At 47.2% G+C, this 18107-nt stretch overlaps 7 protein-coding genes across 7 annotated transcripts; 4 read left to right on the plus strand and 3 right to left on the minus strand.

The window, feature by feature from the left end:
- Positions 1–43: 43 nt before the first annotated feature.
- On the plus strand, positions 44–2793 carry N7483_010986 (Zn(II)2Cys6 transcription factor; the record flags this gene model as incomplete). Its single annotated transcript, XM_057094413.1, has 4 exons — positions 44–441; positions 521–632; positions 682–1424; positions 1491–2793. The coding sequence occupies 4 exons, from the start codon at positions 44–46 to the stop codon at positions 2791–2793; spliced, it is 2556 nt and encodes an 851-aa protein (XP_056940384.1).
- Positions 2794–3916: 1123 nt separating this feature from the next.
- On the plus strand, positions 3917–4474 carry N7483_010987 (carboxymuconolactone decarboxylase family protein; the record flags this gene model as incomplete). Its single annotated transcript, XM_057094414.1, has 1 exon — positions 3917–4474. One exon carries the CDS (start codon positions 3917–3919, stop codon positions 4472–4474), a length of 558 nt encoding a protein of 185 aa, XP_056940385.1.
- A 2819-nt stretch (positions 4475–7293) lies between these two features.
- Positions 7294–9771, plus strand: N7483_010988 (uncharacterized protein; the record flags this gene model as incomplete). Its single annotated transcript, XM_057094415.1, has 1 exon — positions 7294–9771. The coding sequence occupies one exon, from the start codon at positions 7294–7296 to the stop codon at positions 9769–9771; it is 2478 nt and encodes an 825-aa protein (XP_056940386.1).
- Positions 9772–10889: 1118 nt separating this feature from the next.
- On the plus strand, positions 10890–12355 carry N7483_010989 (putative C2H2 finger domain protein; the record flags this gene model as incomplete). The annotated part of the gene is made up of 4 exons (XM_057094416.1): positions 10890–11052; positions 11132–11347; positions 11394–11533; positions 11591–12355. 4 exons carry the CDS (start codon positions 10890–10892, stop codon positions 12353–12355), a joined length of 1284 nt encoding a protein of 427 aa, XP_056940387.1.
- Positions 12356–13130: 775 nt separating this feature from the next.
- On the minus strand, positions 13131–13555 carry N7483_010990 (TMEM14 family protein; the record flags this gene model as incomplete). The annotated part of the gene is made up of 2 exons (XM_057094417.1): positions 13131–13457; positions 13553–13555. The coding sequence occupies 2 exons, from the start codon at positions 13553–13555 to the stop codon at positions 13131–13133; spliced, it is 330 nt and encodes a 109-aa protein (XP_056940388.1).
- A 1078-nt stretch (positions 13556–14633) lies between these two features.
- Positions 14634–16102, minus strand: N7483_010991 (glutamate carboxypeptidase; the record flags this gene model as incomplete). Its single annotated transcript, XM_057094418.1, has 2 exons — positions 14634–15626; positions 15677–16102. The coding sequence occupies 2 exons, from the start codon at positions 16100–16102 to the stop codon at positions 14634–14636; spliced, it is 1419 nt and encodes a 472-aa protein (XP_056940389.1).
- Positions 16103–17190: 1088 nt separating this feature from the next.
- N7483_010992 (uncharacterized protein) lies at positions 17191–18046 on the minus strand (the record flags this gene model as incomplete). The annotated part of the gene is made up of 2 exons (XM_057094419.1): positions 17191–17803; positions 17889–18046. 2 exons carry the CDS (start codon positions 18044–18046, stop codon positions 17191–17193), a joined length of 771 nt encoding a protein of 256 aa, XP_056940390.1.
- Positions 18047–18107: the final 61 nt, after the last annotated feature.

Here is an 18107-nt window from a genome sequence, read left to right on the forward strand (position 1 = left end):
TTTCATTTCTATACTTCTTTGTGTACATCAAATTATTGCTCTCATGACCAGCGAAAATAATCCAAATTCACCATTTAATCGACCGCATGGGGGTGTAAGTGTTGAAAATGACGGCTCGGGAAGATCATCAAAACAACAAAGTGCCCCTGCAACACCCAAACTCCCGGGATTGATTGAACCGACATCGTCAGGACCATCCCGGGGTGCTAATTTGACTCCATCATTGGGGAACACGAGGGCGAATTCTAACTCGAAGGTGGCCATTCCGCGTCAGAATACGGGCTATACGCCTCGCTATAACCGGCGAGTACCGAGGGCGTGTGAGTCTTGTAGACAACGGAAAACGAAATGCAGTGGGGATACTCCTGTATGTCGACAATGTCGAGAATTACGGGTACCCTGTCAGTATCCCGTGGGATGGAGGGATAAGATGAAAAAGTTGTGGAATTATCCTTCCCCTTCCCCATGGGAACTATACAATCCCTGCACTCAGCACAAAAGTACTAATACGGAACTATAGGGAAGTCGACAAGTTGGCTGCGGAAGTCCAGGATTATGAGAACTTTTTGGAGGATTTACGACTGAGTGCTGAGTCTCGCACGGCAGAATGGGTTAAGAGCTTGATGGACAAAGTGTGTTTTTTCTGCTATAGGTCTGGCCATGTACTAATGACCTGTGAAGTATGGCCTGAAAGGGGATCATAGAGAGCACAACCAATTTTTGATGCCTACTCCCCAAAATGAAATGGATGCCGATGAACCATCGCCACTGTCATCGATTGGATCATTGGAGGGCATTGATCGGGTAGAGGAGGACCTCGATCGGTCGGACAATACTCGAGCCACAGGTGTGATGGGTAAAAGCTCTGAAATCTCATGGATGCAAAGGGTTCAGCGTGAAGCAGAACGACGAGCTCAAGGGAATCCGGGTATCTTGGAACCAAACCAAGGCGATGATGAAGAGAAAGAGGTTTTTTCTCTTCATGCCTTGAATTACCACCTGGACGACCTTGACATCTCTGTTCCAGAGCCGGTCAATATTTATGAAATGCCACCTCGACAACTGGCCGACCGACTTCTTAATGAGTATTTTGAAAGTACACACCCTTTCTTCCCTATTATCAGCAGACCCCTTTACCGCGCACAATACCAAGCCTTTCTCGACGCTTCCTCGACTTCCAACACAACCCGACCTGGCGATAAATGGCTCGCTGTTTTGAATATTATATTTGCTATTGCTGCAAAGCATGCACATCTCACCAAATCTCCCTGGTGCGGAGAGGAAAATGATCATTTGGTGTATTTGACCCGTGCCAGGCGTCTCAGCATGAACAGTGACGTTCTGTTCAGTCATCCTGATCTTCAGCAGGTTCAAGTTGAAGGGATGATTGCATTTTATTTGCTTGCATCCGACCAAATAAACAGGTCTGTCTCTGCCCTTATTTATTAAGAACTTCCAAATGTCAAGGCTCCCTTGCTAATAAACTAAAGAGCATGGCGAATTTCAGCTTTGGCAGTACGGTCGGCAATCACCCTCGGCATCAACCTTAAAATCACCAGCACCAAAACCCCCAGTATCACCAAAGAAGCTCGCTACAGAGTATGGTGGTGCTTATACAGTTTCGAACATATGTTAGGCATCATGACTGGCCGGTCCATCTACAGCCTAGACGGAGGATATGCCACCCCTCTCCCACTTCCATTCGAGGAGGAACAATTGCAGGAGAACCCAGCAGCTGCCGAAGTTCTCAACAACGCCACACTACGAGATGCCTTGATCGGCAATGTGATGGCAAGCTCATGGATCCGACCGACGGGCAGCAAAGATGATATGCACAAGACCCGAGTTCGGGATCAGACATGGCTGAAAAACCTACCCGTCAATTTCGGACTATGCTACCTATACTACAGTGACTTGACGGTTGTCACGCAAGAGATTCTCAACAAAGTCTATACAACCACTGCGGTGCTACTGCCTTGGTCAGATATTGAGAGTCGGCTCGACGATATGAGATTCCGTATCGATCTATGGAAATCGAGTTTACCATCAGCGCTTGACTTCACACAAGATGAAAGCGACGATAGCCCAGACCAGCTTCGATGTAAACTGTTTCTAGCATTTCATTACTACAGTGCTCGAATAACTCTGGGACGACCGTGTCTGTGCAGACGAAATGCACGACAAACGGATGATCCGCAAACATTCAGTCATTCTATGGCACTGATTGCTCTTGAATCAGCCAATGGCATGCTTGACTTGATTCCGGATAAACCTGACGTTGTCCAGCTCTACCAAGTTTGTCCATGGTGGTGTGTGCTTCGGTATCTCATGCAAGCAGCAACTGTCATCCTACTTGAACTTTCATTCGGTTGTATCCACAGCCCAGAGGAGGAAGGAAAATTTGTCTCACTTTCTAAGAAATCCATTCACTGGTTCTTCGCCATGTCTGAACATAGCATTGGTTCCCGACGTGCATGGCAGATCTGTGATTCCAGTTTCCGGAACTTGGCCAATGGCATGAAATACCCTACCGACGATCTGCCTGATCCACCACATCAGCAAGAGCGCACTGCCGCAGATACAACGTCTCATGATCCTGCTGAGTCTAGTCATAACGTTCCATCTGGTGACTATTTCACTCAACCCACAGAGGACCTTCATCTTTTCGGCTCTGTCCAAGTTCCCGATGGAGGAGATTTCTTCCCAAGCTACTTCAACTTTTCGACTCCTGATATTATGTCATCGTTGCAAGGTCATACTGATATGACTGACGATTCATATTTTTCCCTATGATCCCCTCAGCGGCGAGTTTATCAGATCTTTCTTCCCTTCATCGGAAGAGGAAAGCAAGAATTGAATATCGCCAAACCCTATCCCTTAGCATCTACATTCCTTCTCCCCTTTATTTTCCTCCTCTTCAGGACGAACCATTTATTCCTATACCAGTCTCCAACTGAAAAACGATATTTGGACGACCATCTCATTTAGCGCATCAGCATTTTTCAGGATCAAAAGCATTTACATCAATCAAAAATTTGCATCATCGGCATTTCAATATTTTTTATCTTAAATAGTCTCAACTCCAATCAATCTTCCTACCCATTAGATATTAGATAGATGCTTGTCAAATATGCCAGAATGATTCTCAGTTCTATAGATCTGAGCTTTGTGGGGCCGCTTAACGGATGCTGACTAAACCGATCTCCTGTCCGATCCCGATCTCGGGGCCATCTGAGTCAACTGGTGTAGATCACAACACCTCCAGGGCTCTTTCAGTGACTCGAGATACTGCGTCGCAACTATGGAAGATTCGATCAATCTGCTGAAAAAGAGAGAAAAGCAAGGGGGCATTACCGGACGATAGAAGAGTGAAGGTCACGTCATTTAGACCCCCGTCCGAGCTTAAGGTAGATCTCAAAACTACCAGCCATTGTGCTCGCATCCAGCAACAAGACGACCTTCTACCACATGGCACACTCCAAAGCACTCCATACTCAATTTCATCGTACAAATTTATGTGATGAATCAAAATTCCGACCAGGCAAGGCCAGAGCGGAATGCAGAGTCGTGCATCCGCACCCGCGGCAGCACGGCTTATCGGGTTCCATCCGCTGCGGGACCAACGGGACCAACGCGGGGTCGGCGATAAACCAATGCATAAATAGGCGCCATCGTGCCAATGGTACCTGCGCGACACAATTGGAAAAGCAATATTCAGCTTTGAGCCACAGCAGCAGGGACACGTTTGGATCAAAATAAGTAAGTACCGGTGCACTACTTGTCCATAGCATTTCCCTTATCTCAATCATACTTCCACTTCTACTTCCAAGAGTCCAAGACTATCATCCAACATTCCCCTCAGCTTGAGTCCTAGATTTCCCAAACATCACCCTTGAAATCACCGCATCCACCCATCATGCGTCTTCCCTACGTTTCAGACCCCCCACAAACAACAACGGAAGACGAAGCTAGAATCCTAGCCGCTGTCCAAGCCCGCCGAGCTCCCAACCCCCTCCTTCCTCTCGACCTCGCCCTCCTACACTCCTTCCCCGTGACAGAAGGTTGGAACTCATTTATTGGTGCCATTCGCACCCGGACAAGTCTATCTACCGTGATCCGGGAACTAGCAATCTGTCGCGTAGCCGTTATCAACGGTGCCCTTTTCGAATGGGAGCAGCATGCGCCTTTACTAAGGGAAGGTGGATTAAGTGAGGATGCACTGGTTTTGGTGGGAGATAAGGAGGTTGATTTCTCGGATGAAAGTTCTTTGCGTTTACTGAGCGCGGGACAGAGGGCTGTACTGAAGTATTCAGATGCCATGACGAAGACGGTTACGGTACCAGATGAGGTATTTGCCGAAGTAAAGGGTTGCTTTAATGACCAGGAGGCTGTGGAACTTACAGCGACGGTGGCGGCTTATAATTGTGTCAGTCGGTTTTTGGTTGCATTAGATGTTGGGGAGAAGAATCATTAGATTATTTGGCGTGGGATAATTCTTGTTGTCTCCAACCAACGTACATTCAAATGCTAAGACACTTCTAAATCTGATTTAATTTTTTTTATCTTTCAGTTACCAAGTAAATTTGCTCATTTAGCTCTCACTTGATTATGACCTGTAAATGGGCACCTGAGCACGTGGCCAATTTCTCAACTGAGTAGGTATAAAATCAACGTTTCTATATATTCTAACCTTGATCTTTCCGAGTCACATATCTCACATCACCTGCTTTTTTCCCTGCTTATATCTACTTACCTGTTCAAGTTGAGTATCAAATTTGATGAGCGTCCGTCCTATTTCAAAAGCCTGCAATCAAAATGACATGCGCTCAGGTTTTCTACATACTACACTACGCCTTCCACATTACCACCACCCCATGTCCTTCTGTTTACTCGCAATGTCACTAAACAAGGTCGCCCATCTACAAAGTTCAGAATAAAGGTGAGTATGAAATCACATCTGTGCTATTGTGGAAATCCAGCTCTCTTAGAGGAATGCGTTCATTAATTCGTATGCGAAAAAACGACGACGAAGACGCCAATCTTATATGGGGTGTGGAGGATCATATTGACATACTTGCTATTCTCAAGGATTGTCGCCATACCATTTGTCCTCGACCTGGGGGACTTTTGATTGCGCCGTGTATCCGGGATTGGTGTTCTTCACACTCGGCGTGGTTTTTTTCCATTGGGTACACCTGAGAAGAAGTTTTACATACCACAGAGCTTGCATTTCATAAGCTCTAGCCCTGGACCTCGGGAGCACTACGGTTCGTTTTCCATCAGAACTTGAATGGGCAACTTCAATTTAGCATTGAAAAGTCCAATCTCCAAGGTACTACATACCTGCCTACTACTTAAATAGTGGATAGTTCCAAGGTTGAGCACCACTACTGGGAAGTCCGAGTCTAAGTTAATTCCCATTTAATATACCACTGGCAGTTTGAATGAACGCGATTTTTCACAAATTCGGGATTGCATAGTATTTACTATGTAATTAAATTCAAGTTGAGGACTCGGAGTACTAGGTAGACCATGATGGATATTGATTGTAGTACTCAACCTTGGAATACCTCATGACTGCGGATGCCAAACAGGAAAAATATATTGGCGGTCCGTGCATAAGACACGCGATAATCGGAAGTACAATTAAGGGGCTGACAAAGGAAGTTTCCAAGACAGGCTGAAACCGATTCAGATCAAACTATTATGATTCTTTGTTTTTTTTCCAAGATTAAGATCATACCAACCTCATGAATAGTATAATTCAAATATTCTCGGTTGTTTGATTCAAACTTGGAAATTGTTTAAAATTGTTCCGGTGGTCCGTATAGATGCGGTGGAGACCCTTGCAGCGGCAGGGGTACACTTCCGGGAGAGATGGTAACACTATGTAGTTCACCTAGGCACTTAGAACATTTCAAGGTAATAGGAGTAGTATTCAATATGATATACTTTGGTGTATACTTATGAGTAAAATCCTAGTATGAAGAGCTATACCTACTCTCCATAATGTTCAATCGAAGCTTAGACTGTCAAGTGTATAGTGTAGACAAAATCTGATTTTCCTAGGCCCACTTGCCCGAGATGAAAAGACCGAGTGAATGTGTAGGGAGTCTTGATTACCAGGATTGGGGAAGACTCGGGAGATTCGGGGAAGGATAGATAGTTAATAAGAATAATTTCCAGATTGAAAATATCAAGATTCTGGGGGCCATTGACCCCCAATCTTTGAATTAACCAAATACTCCGTTAGCGATCTGACGTCGCGGCTTACAGTGAAGTTGGGCAAAGAGAAGATGATTGGTCGGTTAGAAGAAAACAAGTGGATCCGTGTACTGGTCACCTTCACTACAAAGTAAACCACCTTCAATCAAGACTCAATCTCTGTTTCTTCACTATCGGGGGATTCATCATTCACTCTCGACCTAGGACCTATTAATTCCCCTGGTCTCGGGTCTCTGTCCTTTCCCTTCTTCATACAACTACTTCCTCATCTTTTTACCTCTACCCCCTTCCCGCAAGAATCCTCGCTTTTTTTTTCTTGCACTTTTACTTACTGTCGTGGCCTTGTTCACACTGTATCCACTGCATTGTCTATCTGAAAGATCGTGCCTTGTTTACTTCTATTCTGATTCCTATCATCTATCTTGTTTTCTCTTTAGCTTCGGACTAACTGGCCGCGACACTGATCTCGCCTCATTATCGCCCAGCTGGTTCCAAGTACACATCCCTGCCGCTCTCGCGACCAAGCGCCGTCTGGTACTGCGCATCGCATCTACTCAATTTCATGCTCAGAATCGTGAATCTCATCGCGATCTAAGTATCTCGACTATCTGTCTTTAGGTACGTGATTGTCGCGTGTGTTCCTGACCTCTTTTTCCCCTTCTGATTTCGATTTTCCCTTTTTTTTCTGCCCTTTTTTGTATGCGAAATGTACACTTCGGGGCGGATCCACTCCCAATTTGCCGCGACCGTGATCATCTACCGTGTCTTATGATGACCTTCCTCATGTTTACTGTTGTTTACATTTGGTTGGGTTGATCGAGGGCGACTTGATTTTACTTGACTCTACGCGCTGGGCCATCCTAACTCATACACTCGTGATCTGGGGAGTTCCCGCATTACGCGCTACTATTTCCATGGCTTGGCACCACAACCGAACCCGGCTAACCCATCTATACAGACAAAACTACATTTGGGATTTACAGCTTTGTTCTGTTTGAACCCATTTTTTTTTTCATCTGCTCTTTTTTTCCATCATAATATTTTATGATCTTATCTCTTTCTGTCAAAATGGCTCCTTTTCCCCGTGCCGATTTGATTGATATGGATCACCCTTCCTCTGATGTGGGTGACAGTCAGGATCAGGACTCCCCCCTGCGCCGTCAATTTTCAGAGCCATTTCGGCCACAGTCTACCTCTACTCAAATCTCTCAGTCTCCTGAGCCACTGGCTCAAAAAATTAAATGCGACTGGTGTGGAAAGCTACTTGAACTGCCCAATGATCACTCTATCTCGGCCAAAGATCTGCTTCACTCTCACATTGCTTCATCTCACCCCCGCTCCAATTCCTTTGGATACGATGGAGCTGATGATGAGGATGAGGATGAGGAGGAGGAGGAGGAGGAGGATGAAGATGATGTAGATGCCGATGAGGATGTTGATATCAATGGCGATGCTGATGTCGATGGCGAAGGAGATGTTGATGATGACCTCGAAATCGAGGGCGATGTCGATGATGAACTCGACCTTGAACAAGAAGAGGCAATGAATGAAGCACAATTCGAAGAAGGCGAGGAACTCTATCAAGCCGAAGAGGGTGATGACGCCGATCTTGGTGATGACGCCGCCGCTGATGATGCCGAAGAACTCCTGGCAGACGAAGCCGAAGACCAGGGTTTTCAAGATCCACAATTGAAAACCGAATCCGCTACACCCTTTGAGCAGGATATCGATGCTCTCAATGAACTCTCTCAAAATGCCAGCAGTGCCAGCAATAACCTTGGCCTACAAGCTCCAGAAGAACAACGCGACCTTATGGACTGGCTCGCAAATCCCCAGACTGGATACCCCGAAGAATATCGCCGCCGTCTAGCTGAATGGCAAGGAGATGATATCAAAGAGCGCTTGCCCAGAATTTGGAAAGTCAATAAGGTCACCAAGTTCTCCACCGACTATGAAAAGCAAATGGAAAAAGCTGAGACCAGCTGGAAATCCGCGTTCAATGATCCTTCGAAGAAAATAGATGGATCTCAATCAATGTCGCGACCAACCCCATACACCGAAACCGAGACCAGCACAGGCCAGTTTCTAGAACTTGGTTCATTCGATGATCTACTCGCAATGCTCAAAAGACCCAACTCTCTTACCCCCGAACAACTTTATGCAGCCACTGAAGCTGCTGGGGTCGCGATGAAAGCCTGGCAAGATGAATACTTGGCCCTTGATAAGCTTTACAATGCGGCGCACAGACACACCCGAGGTCCGGTTCCAATTACCGCCAAGCGAGAGCAGATGCTTGGTCACAAGAAGCGAACTAACCACCCGCTTGCACACGTTCCACAAGATGAACGTGATTTCGCGGAACGACACGAGGCGGCGCTATATGGATACAAACACAACTATAACCATCGCAACACTCTCGAATCAGTTTCTTGGATCCCTCAGGACCCCTTCGTGCAAGGAGGATTTGTTCCCACTGCTGCTCAAGCCCGAAAGATGGCGACAAAGGTTACACCTGGAGATCGGAACCCTGATGGCTGGACTCCTATCGTACAAAATAGCGTGGAGTTCGTTCCGAAGATGTATCAACAGCGAGCAGAGCCAGTGCAAAAGATCACTCGCAAACGCAAAGCCGTGGAGGTGGAAGCTGCCAAGTCCGACACTGAGGATACCCAGTCTGAAAAGGGAGACGAGACTGAAGATGAAACTCAACGTCTCGCAAAGCGCCGAACTCGAGGCCGTGGTGGTCGCCGTACCAATTTCGAAGCCTACCAACCTCCCGAGCCCCCTACATCTGCTCCTCGAGGTCGCGGTGGTGCTCGATCTCGTGGACGTGGACGTGGCCGAGGTGGAAATGCTGGTGGACGGACAGTCTCTTCTCGTGCCTCTCAAGAGGCCCCAGTTCAACCAGCTCTCACTCCGACTGCTACTCGTGGTCGTGGTCGACGGGGTGCGAGTAACATCTCCACCCCGCAGGCGCGCCCGGTAGAGGAGGTTGTGAGTGCTATGTCCCTACCAGAAATATCGCCAATGCCAGAGCCAGCATCGCCGCCCAGATCGACACCAGTTCCGAAGCGGGATGCAACGGTTGAGGAGATTGAAGAGGCGCGGCGACTAAAGATCGCCAACTCCAAGAACCCCAAGCGCACCAAGGCCATGCTGGATCATTGGGAGCGGTTCAACCGCGAGGGTCGGATTCGCAATCCGAAGCGGTCAAAAGCGCAAATCGAACAGGACCGACAAGTCGACGACAAAAAGCCGGAAGTGCCGCGCCCTACGGGCAGACGCCGAAAGTCTCCGTCGCTGGTGCCGATTCCCAGCGGTAACTTGGCTCCGAAGGCGCCGACCGTGGCTCCTATGCCCGGTCACTTGGCGCCTGGACCAACGTTGCCGCCTATTGGGATGCCGCAATATGCACCGCCAAATCCGTTCGCCGCGCACCCGCAGCCCCCTATGCCGCATTACGCGGCGTATCCCTACCAGTATGGCATGGGACACTTGCCGGGCCCGCCTCCAGGTCCGCACGACCATCACTATCGCGGTGTTTGATCGTGGATGTTCGAGGAGAGAGAGGATGAGGAAGAAGCAGTTGAGAGGAGTGAGGTGAGGTGTTGGAGATGAAGTGAGAGGTGCAGGGCATCTCATGTAATAATAAAAGGTATGCTAATACTATTTTTACTTCAAAATGTTTTCTCCTTATGAACATAAATTACGTGTTCGGTTCAGAACAAGGAGTAATATGTGCTAAGTCGATATAATCTCACTTTAGATGTCAAGAGGGGTGTTGTACATTATGATATAGAACGATTGGAGCCACGTCAATGTGGGGACAGCGGCTATAGTCATATCATGTCACTAGAGCAACACATTTGAGTTGATGTGCAAGACCTAGGGAGATGGAGGGAGTTAGGTCATCTCCAAAATGGCCATTTGGCGTATTCCATTGCTACAATGCATGAGCATTGTATACCCCCGTGAAAGAGAACCCCGAAGAGAACGAGCAAGGCCAAGCAAGCTGGGAGACAAAACAGTTTCCAATCTATATACACAGAAACTTCGGTCAGGCCAAGGGTCTAAATTCATTTTGCTGTCATTCCACGCCCAAAAGAGTGACGAATTGACCACCATATCACGTCTCAGACTAGACCCGAGTGCTCTCACTTCTAACCGGTCAAGGATGTGATGCGGGTCTTTTTCTTTCACATTTGTTTCAATTCGTTGGCCTTTTGCCAACACGTTTCGTTCGGCGTTCTGGACATGGGCTCTCGAGGAGCTCCTTCGTTTCTATCTGATTCTGGGAAAGCGCAAAAAAGGACATGTACATTCTAATGGGAAAGCCAATTGCTCGGGGATCTGTCCTGATCTCTGAATCTGGCAAAGCGTGTGTATTTTACTTTGTTTTCTGTGTATGAATAGGACATCAATGCATTCCAAGGTTCCTAATATGGTCAATATAGAAATGAAACCTCAGGCACCAACTTTTGTAGCACGTGCATTTTTCTCATGTGACCGTCTTCGGGCAGTTTGCATCACTTTCCAACTTCAGGTCTACCGTTTGCCAATCTTCAAGTTTCTTCCATTGTCGATTTCTTATCATCTTTTTTCTCGTATTTCCTCACTTCAAACCTCTCCCGCCAGTTCGTCCTTCAACTACAGATTGATCCATCATGGGCAAAAAGAGACGTGGTCCCTCCCTGGAAGAGCTCTTGGCTCGACCATGGTGCTACTATTGCGAACGCGACTTTGATGACTTGAAGATTCTGACCCTGCACCAAAAAGCTAAGCATTTCAAATGTGAGCGATGTGGTCGCCGATTGAATACTGCTGGAGGTATGTTGAATTCGAATTTCCCCGCTTTGATGCAATTTCGCGTAGAAATGCGATATACTGACTCATTTACGCGCCATAGGATTGTCAGTGCACATGAGCCAGGTTCACAAAGAACAGCTTACAGAAATCGAAAATGCACTGCCTAACCGAGTAGGTCTCGATGTGGAGATTTTTGGCATGGAAGGAATTCCCGATGATGTTCTCCAAGCGCACCACCAGCGCGTGGCTACTCAGTTCCAGCAGGCTGAAGCCGATCGCCAAGCTGCCACGGGCAACCCCCCCTGCTGGCAGTGGCGTCGGTGGACAGCCAGCTAAAAAGCCCAGACTGGAGGCTACATCAGATCTTAAGAAGCGATTGGCAGAGCACCGTGCTAGACGCGCCGAAGGAACTGCTGGTGGTAGCAGTGGAGACGCAACACCGGTGGGTGCGGGCCAGACCCCAGTACCAACCCCGCCTGTGTCGACCACCCCGAGCGCATATGTAAGTGCCCATACTCAATGTGACTCTTGCTTTTTCAGATCTAATGCTTTCTGTCAGGCGCAATCACCCACTGTACCCTCGCCTGCACCTGTGCCTATGCCCATTCCTGCGCCCGTGCAGCAATACTCTTATCCTCAACCTTATGGAGGCGCTCCGGCTGTTGCCCCGTACCAACAGCCTGTCAATTTAGGATATCCACCATTCTCACCAGCAGGCGCACAACCCGTACTACCTGGTGCTTCACCTTATCCTCCCACCGGATACTCACCGCAACCATTCCCTGGCCAACCCGGTTATGGAGCATCTCCCTCGCCTTACCCCTCACAACAACCTACCCCTACCGAATCCTCAATTCCTCGACCGGGCAGCTTGCCACCACCACCCTCCGGTCTATCTGGTCTACCGCAACGCCCAGCGTTTGCCGCGCCCCCAGTTAATGCGCAGCAGATGCAACAGATGCACATGGGCCACCCTGTTCCACAGAAAGTTGCAGTGCCTAGCTATGGAAATGGCAATGCTATTCAAGACACACCACAAGTCCCTCCACCATCTGATAATAATGTTTCTTCTGCGGCGACAGCAGCGGGGACTGAAAAGCCGGCTGACGGAACGGAGAAACCTAGCAAGAAGGACAAATCCAAGCCGACGCGCATGATTTACTCGGACGAGACGACCAGCCCCGAAGAGAAGATGGCTCAACTCCCTCGGTACGCATTCTCCCGCGATCAGTTCACCCAAGAGACAACGGTAGTGAGCGAGCTCGGTGCACCGGTGACGGGAACGATCCGCGACCAGGACACGGTGATCGACCCAGCGCATTAGAAGTCTTAATCCCAATATGACTTTTCTTTAATGTTTTCTGAAAATCCCACTTGGGGGAAAAACGATGGATGTCTACAAAAGGATGGACAACGGACTCCAGCTAAGTTCGACACATACTCTAGCTATGCATGAGCATTTTTCTGTGTTTCTACCTGGCTGGCTTTTATTCTGTTATTACCTGCCCTGATCTATTAGTAGTGTTGGCGAACACCTAATTCCCTTGTTCAAGATTCCCTTCAGAAGAAAAGAAAAAAAGGCAAACGGTTCCTCGTCTTGCGATATACTCCATGATCCTCGGTGAGTCCTGTCGCTTGACGGGCCCTTCTTCCGCTAATCGGGGTTATGTTGGGCAAGTTTTCATGAAGAAGGATTTGACCGTACGTTTTCTCTGCCCTTGTTCTGATCACTCTCCCGCTTGGTTCCAAGATTCCTGTGGCTCTTCACTTAGGTACTGAGATGCGAGGCAAGGCTCAGGGTTACATGCCATTTACTCGGATGTAAGTTTCTCTATTCTTTAGGTCCAAGTAGGGAATCAAGCAATTCCAAATCCACATTTAATGTAATTCGCATTCATGAACCACATATCAACGTAGTCTGGATCATTCTTCATATGTATGCAGATAACGCAACAAGCGCATAAATCCTAGTAAACAACCTTGGTTGAACCCTATTCCAAAAGCAATCCAATTCGCTTAACTTAATTCCATAACTTGAGCTCAGCTGACCCAGCTAACATTTGATGGCTGATAGCTGATAGCTTGTAGATGGAGCTGATCTAAGCCCGCTTACTCTTCCAAGCAAGTCCAAAGACAACGATTCCATAAGTAGCCAAAATAGACAGACCAACCGGCACAGCCTTTCCACCGGTCTTAATCGCACGAGGAATAGAGCTTCCACCGAGAACAGTAGAAGCAAGAAGACCCAGCTCTTCACCGTAAAGTTCACCGGAACGGAGACGGAAGAATGCGAGCGCGTAGAGGGCTCCGACGGAGAGTCCGGCTGCGATTGAGGGGATTGAGCCTGTGCGGGCGTATCCGATTGCGCCACCGAGGGAGGTGAGGAGGGAGAGAGCCAGAGCGGAGTTTGTGGGTGGTTGAGTGGACTATCAGTTGTTAGTTTTGGTATGTTGGAGTTAGAGTTGAGTTGGTGGGATGGAGATAATGTAGATGGGAACCGTGGGTTGGATTGGGGTGATACCATTTTGAAGATTGGTTTGATGTTGCTTGATGATATTTGACTTTGTGAAAGTTGTGTCAAAGGCTCAGTTCAAGTTGGAGATGTGTTCAAGTTCAGGTTGGATGAGGTGATTGTAGATAGTGGTGCCATTATAGCTCTGGTATTAGTCAGATTATGGGGAAATGGGCCGAGGTTACATGGAGTATAAACTATGGAGTATATTAAATGGGCTTGCATGAAAACGAAAAGAAGGAATGTTATATGCTGGATATTCTGACCTGGGATTGTCTAATTGAGATAATTGACCTTTTATGAAGGAGTGATTAGGAGACCTGTTGGCATTTCTCCGTGGCTTGGTTAAGCTGCCACGCCCCCACTTCAGGTACCAGAAGTGCTTAGCATGGAACCTGGAAGTATGTGAACAGTGCTGGGGATGTTCCTTTTTTTCAAAATTTTATTTTTGATGTTATTATTCAATTGATGCTAATCGATAGCCTGATCATTCCTAATTCTTTTGATACTAAGTAGATAATTATTTCAATTTTATTTGATTTGTTACGGATCCTCCGAGATTTGAAGCTTCTCTCATCATCGCCTCAAGCACACTCGAATCTACAAGTCTTGGGTGCCCAGTCCTTTCCTTTTTTTCTTCTTTCATAACAGAGACCTGATTCAATAACTGACTTGAAGTGAATATGAACCACCTTCGCTTTCCAATCCCGACTCTCAATCAGACTTAGTACATAGAGCCTATACTATATCTCTCTTTACACCTGGGTAGCTACATGAGGAGATCAAAGCACTAACACTATGTATTGGAGTCATATTCAAGATGACTCCTCCAAGGTTTCTAGAACGTATTGCTGTCTATTTGCTCAATCTGACAATTTAGTTAGCTTACACATTAGCATATTTTTCCGCCCATACCACGAACAACATTCGTCTCGTCATGACATTCCAGTAACTTCTCCATAAAGTCCGTCATTCGTCAACTCATTCAACGTAATGGTCTAGCCGAGTTGTTTGGAATATAATCCACTGAGATCGACTCTCCTAATCTGACCGTCAGCACCGAGTCAATTTACCCATTTCCTTAATCTCATCATCTCCCACTACCCTCTCTCGAAACATCAACAGCACCATATCCACTAGCAGACTCCGAATCCCGACTTTCCTCCACTTCCTCCACCTGATCCCGATGTGGACCATCTTGCTCAACAATCCAGAAAGCAGGAGCAATACTGACAAGCGCTAGAGCACTTAACAACCACCACGGAATAATCACATATCCCCTCTTGATACCATACGAAAACGCCGCTCCAATCACCGCTGGTCCTGCTGCACGACCTAACGCACTAACGCTCGTTCCAACTCCATTCAGCGTACCGAGCACGCTCATGCTGGAGGCGGAGTTCGTAAGTAGGATTGTGCAGCAGGGAATACCGAAGCAGGTTGCGGTTAGCTTAGCCAGCATGATTAGTAAAACCGCGGGGAGTCGGAATGGTTCGGGGACTAGTGCTGTGAAGGGTGTGAGGAAGAAGATGACTGGCATGGAGATGGCGGCGGCTTTGAAACAGCGGAGGATTCCTAGGTATTTCGCTATGGGTGGGAAAGCGAGGAATTGGATGACCATGCCTAAGACTCCGATGATGGTGTAGTACATGCCGATTGTTTGGGAGTCTGTTGAAATGTTAATTATATAGAATATCTGGGTATGATGAATGTATCGCTTACCGACGCCGAATCCACTTGCGAACTTGAATGGTAGCTCCACGTCTGGGTTGTTTTCGAAGTCTTGGACTGGGTAATTCAGGAATACAGGGAACACAGCATCAAAGGCCATGCCTAATCCTGAACACAAGGTGTAGGATGTAAGAACCAGACATGATTGAGGTGTGAAGATCTGGGACCAGCTAGGTCGAGTTTTGGGCTTGGTGGGTTTCTTCTTCGTGTCACGAGGAAGCAAAGTAGCGCGCTCTTCATCCAAGCTCTTCGAGTCCGCGTTTCCCTTCTGCCGTGAAGTACATGGTCGAGTAAGTGCCTGTCCTAGCTCAAGACCATAGTCACGCTGATTCTTTTTCGATTCAAGGGTTTCCTAAATCTCGTCAATGAATATTCCAAGATATCTTCAGAGACTCGACGTACCTGCAAGAACAAGAATCCATTCGTAATACCAACAATAAAGAAACAAGCAGAGGCAATATTCGGCAATGCGAACGGATACCTTTTCAGAAACTCCGAGCCGCCAAAGAGTCCTGGATGTTTATCCGCCGGTCGTGCTAATGCACCTCCAAACGCTGGTCCAAAGATACTACCAATGGTCCATACCAGAGGCATAATACTAAAAGCTCGAGGTTGAAGTTCACGCTCTGGTACAATCTCCGCTACCATGGTGCGGATGATACCGACATTACCGTTCATTAAACCGATCAGAGCACGTGTCACGAGGACCATCGTCAGAGATGAAGACATGCCGAGAACAATCGATAGAATCATAGTACAAAAGAGACCGCTGATGATCACGGGCTTGCGGCCTATAATATCGGATAATGTTCCCCAAGGAACAGCCATAATGGCTTGACTCACGGATGCGACCGCAGATGCGATGCCGGCCCATTTGGCGACCTCTGGTTTTGGGACGCCAACATGTTGAATTAATTCAGGCTATGGAGACTTGTTAGCAGAGGGTTCAAGTTTTGTATGTGAAATCATGTAATGTTGAAATGCGTCTCAGTAGAGGAGGTGAGGAGCTCGGTTGCGGCGGCATTTGATGTCGGTGGATCAGGACGCGTTGATGATAACTTACGAGATATGGAAGAATAGACGTGAAAACAACTAATCAGAAATTTCTATTCTTAGTGAATGCTTATGAAAAGCCAAAAGATTTGAATGCACTGATCAATAGCTATTCATGGACATACTAGGCTCAGCGAATCGACATATTGCTAGATAACTGATCAGCTTGAGTTGAAGACTCTTTAGACGGTGAAGAAAACATACACAAAATAACCAGTTGCTTAACTGGCAACTTGGGTTTCTGCATTTCTTTTTATGTCGTAAAACAAGTCGTTAAAACGTAAAACGTAAAACGTAAAACTTCGTCTATATTTCCCCCCAAAAGACAAAACAAAAACAAGAAGAAGCGCAGGGGGAGAAGAGTCAACAAGCGAGGAAGCCGAAGACTCGGATCGATCAACCGCAGATCGGCTAGAGATTACTACCATGTACGACTAAGTTGACTAAACCCCAAAGTTGACATGAATTGACTCCACTTGTCGGGGCCAGGCCGCCACTAATGTATCCACTACCGGAATTGTCGCCGCTATGCCAGTCAGCTTGCAGTATTACTCTTGTTGTATCCAATCGTGTGCCCCTTCACATATGTGCATGTCCAGGTGGTCTGTGGTTAATCACGAGTACGAGATCCTTCATAGTAGACTTGCTGATAAGTGTATACATTGGTGGGGTTAAGTCTGTTCTTTTGGTCCGCATGCCAGTTCCTGGATATTAATCCGGACTCTACATCATGATGTACCAAATACAATAGAAAGATGTTTGAACTGTTGACCTCAATTTATGATCTTCATGTAAGGTGATTATGCATGTCTCGTAATAGTGGGACCTCGAGAGATGTGCGGAGTAGGCAGGTATATACAGGGTTATGAAGTACAATGTACTTCAAAGGATGACACGTTCGGGACATCAAATGTGGAAAAGAAATCCAGCTGGTCAAGTTCACTTTTGTCAAGCGTTGTCCATCGTAGCATCAAGCTTCGAAAGTCATCTGTTCTGAGGGGTATAGCGTGGCTCATATCATGACTAACCTCTTCGCCTTCACGCTTGCGGTGGGCACGTAGTAGCTCCGCGGCACCAACTTCAACCAAAGCGCCTTCTGCCAGGTGTCGACGATGGTAGGGGTGATCTTGGTCTCGTGTTTCTCTGGGGTAGTAGTCTTCATCGTCGCTGTTGTATTCGGCGTCGTGATTTCGGCCTCGACGACGAGTAGCTTGTGAAACGGAATCGCCAGGACTGACATCGCGCCGCTGGCTTTGCTTTTCAGTCCATTTTGAGCGAGGAGAGAAATCTCTTTCATCTTCTGATTCGGGACGCGAAGTACGGGTATGGTACTTGGGGTCATTAACCACGAGGGAAGAGTCAAACCCGGCTTTTTGGACTTCAGCGGCAATAATTGCGGCGAATTCAGGATCTTCTCCGAAATTCTGCTGCTCATTCTCATCCTGGGGCCTCAGCTTAGTAGTAGGCTCACAGCTACTAGTAAACCCAAGAGAGGCTATTAGTAGCTATTCACTAACAAAGTTGCAATACTAGTGGCGAGCGGTGGCTGAAAGAAACTTACTCAAAAAGAGAATCTTCAAAATGGGTTAAAATCCATGGCCCATGGGTACGTTGAAACTGTACAATTTCGTTTGAGTGGATGCTCAACACTCCACCTCGAATTCTTGAATGGCGGGCATTATCGAGTTTCAATTTGCAGCAGTCGATCTCATGAAGCATCTTTTGAATGAGACTATCGTATTCCTCTAGCTCATTTTTGTCTGAACTAACAGGGCCCGAG

This window comes from Penicillium malachiteum, assembly GCF_028827825.1.
Source record: "Penicillium malachiteum strain IBT 17515 chromosome Unknown utg000005l:1.0-9002435.0:326005.0-9005861.0, whole genome shotgun sequence".
Lineage (NCBI taxonomy): Eukaryota > Fungi > Ascomycota > Eurotiomycetes > Eurotiales > Aspergillaceae > Penicillium > Penicillium malachiteum.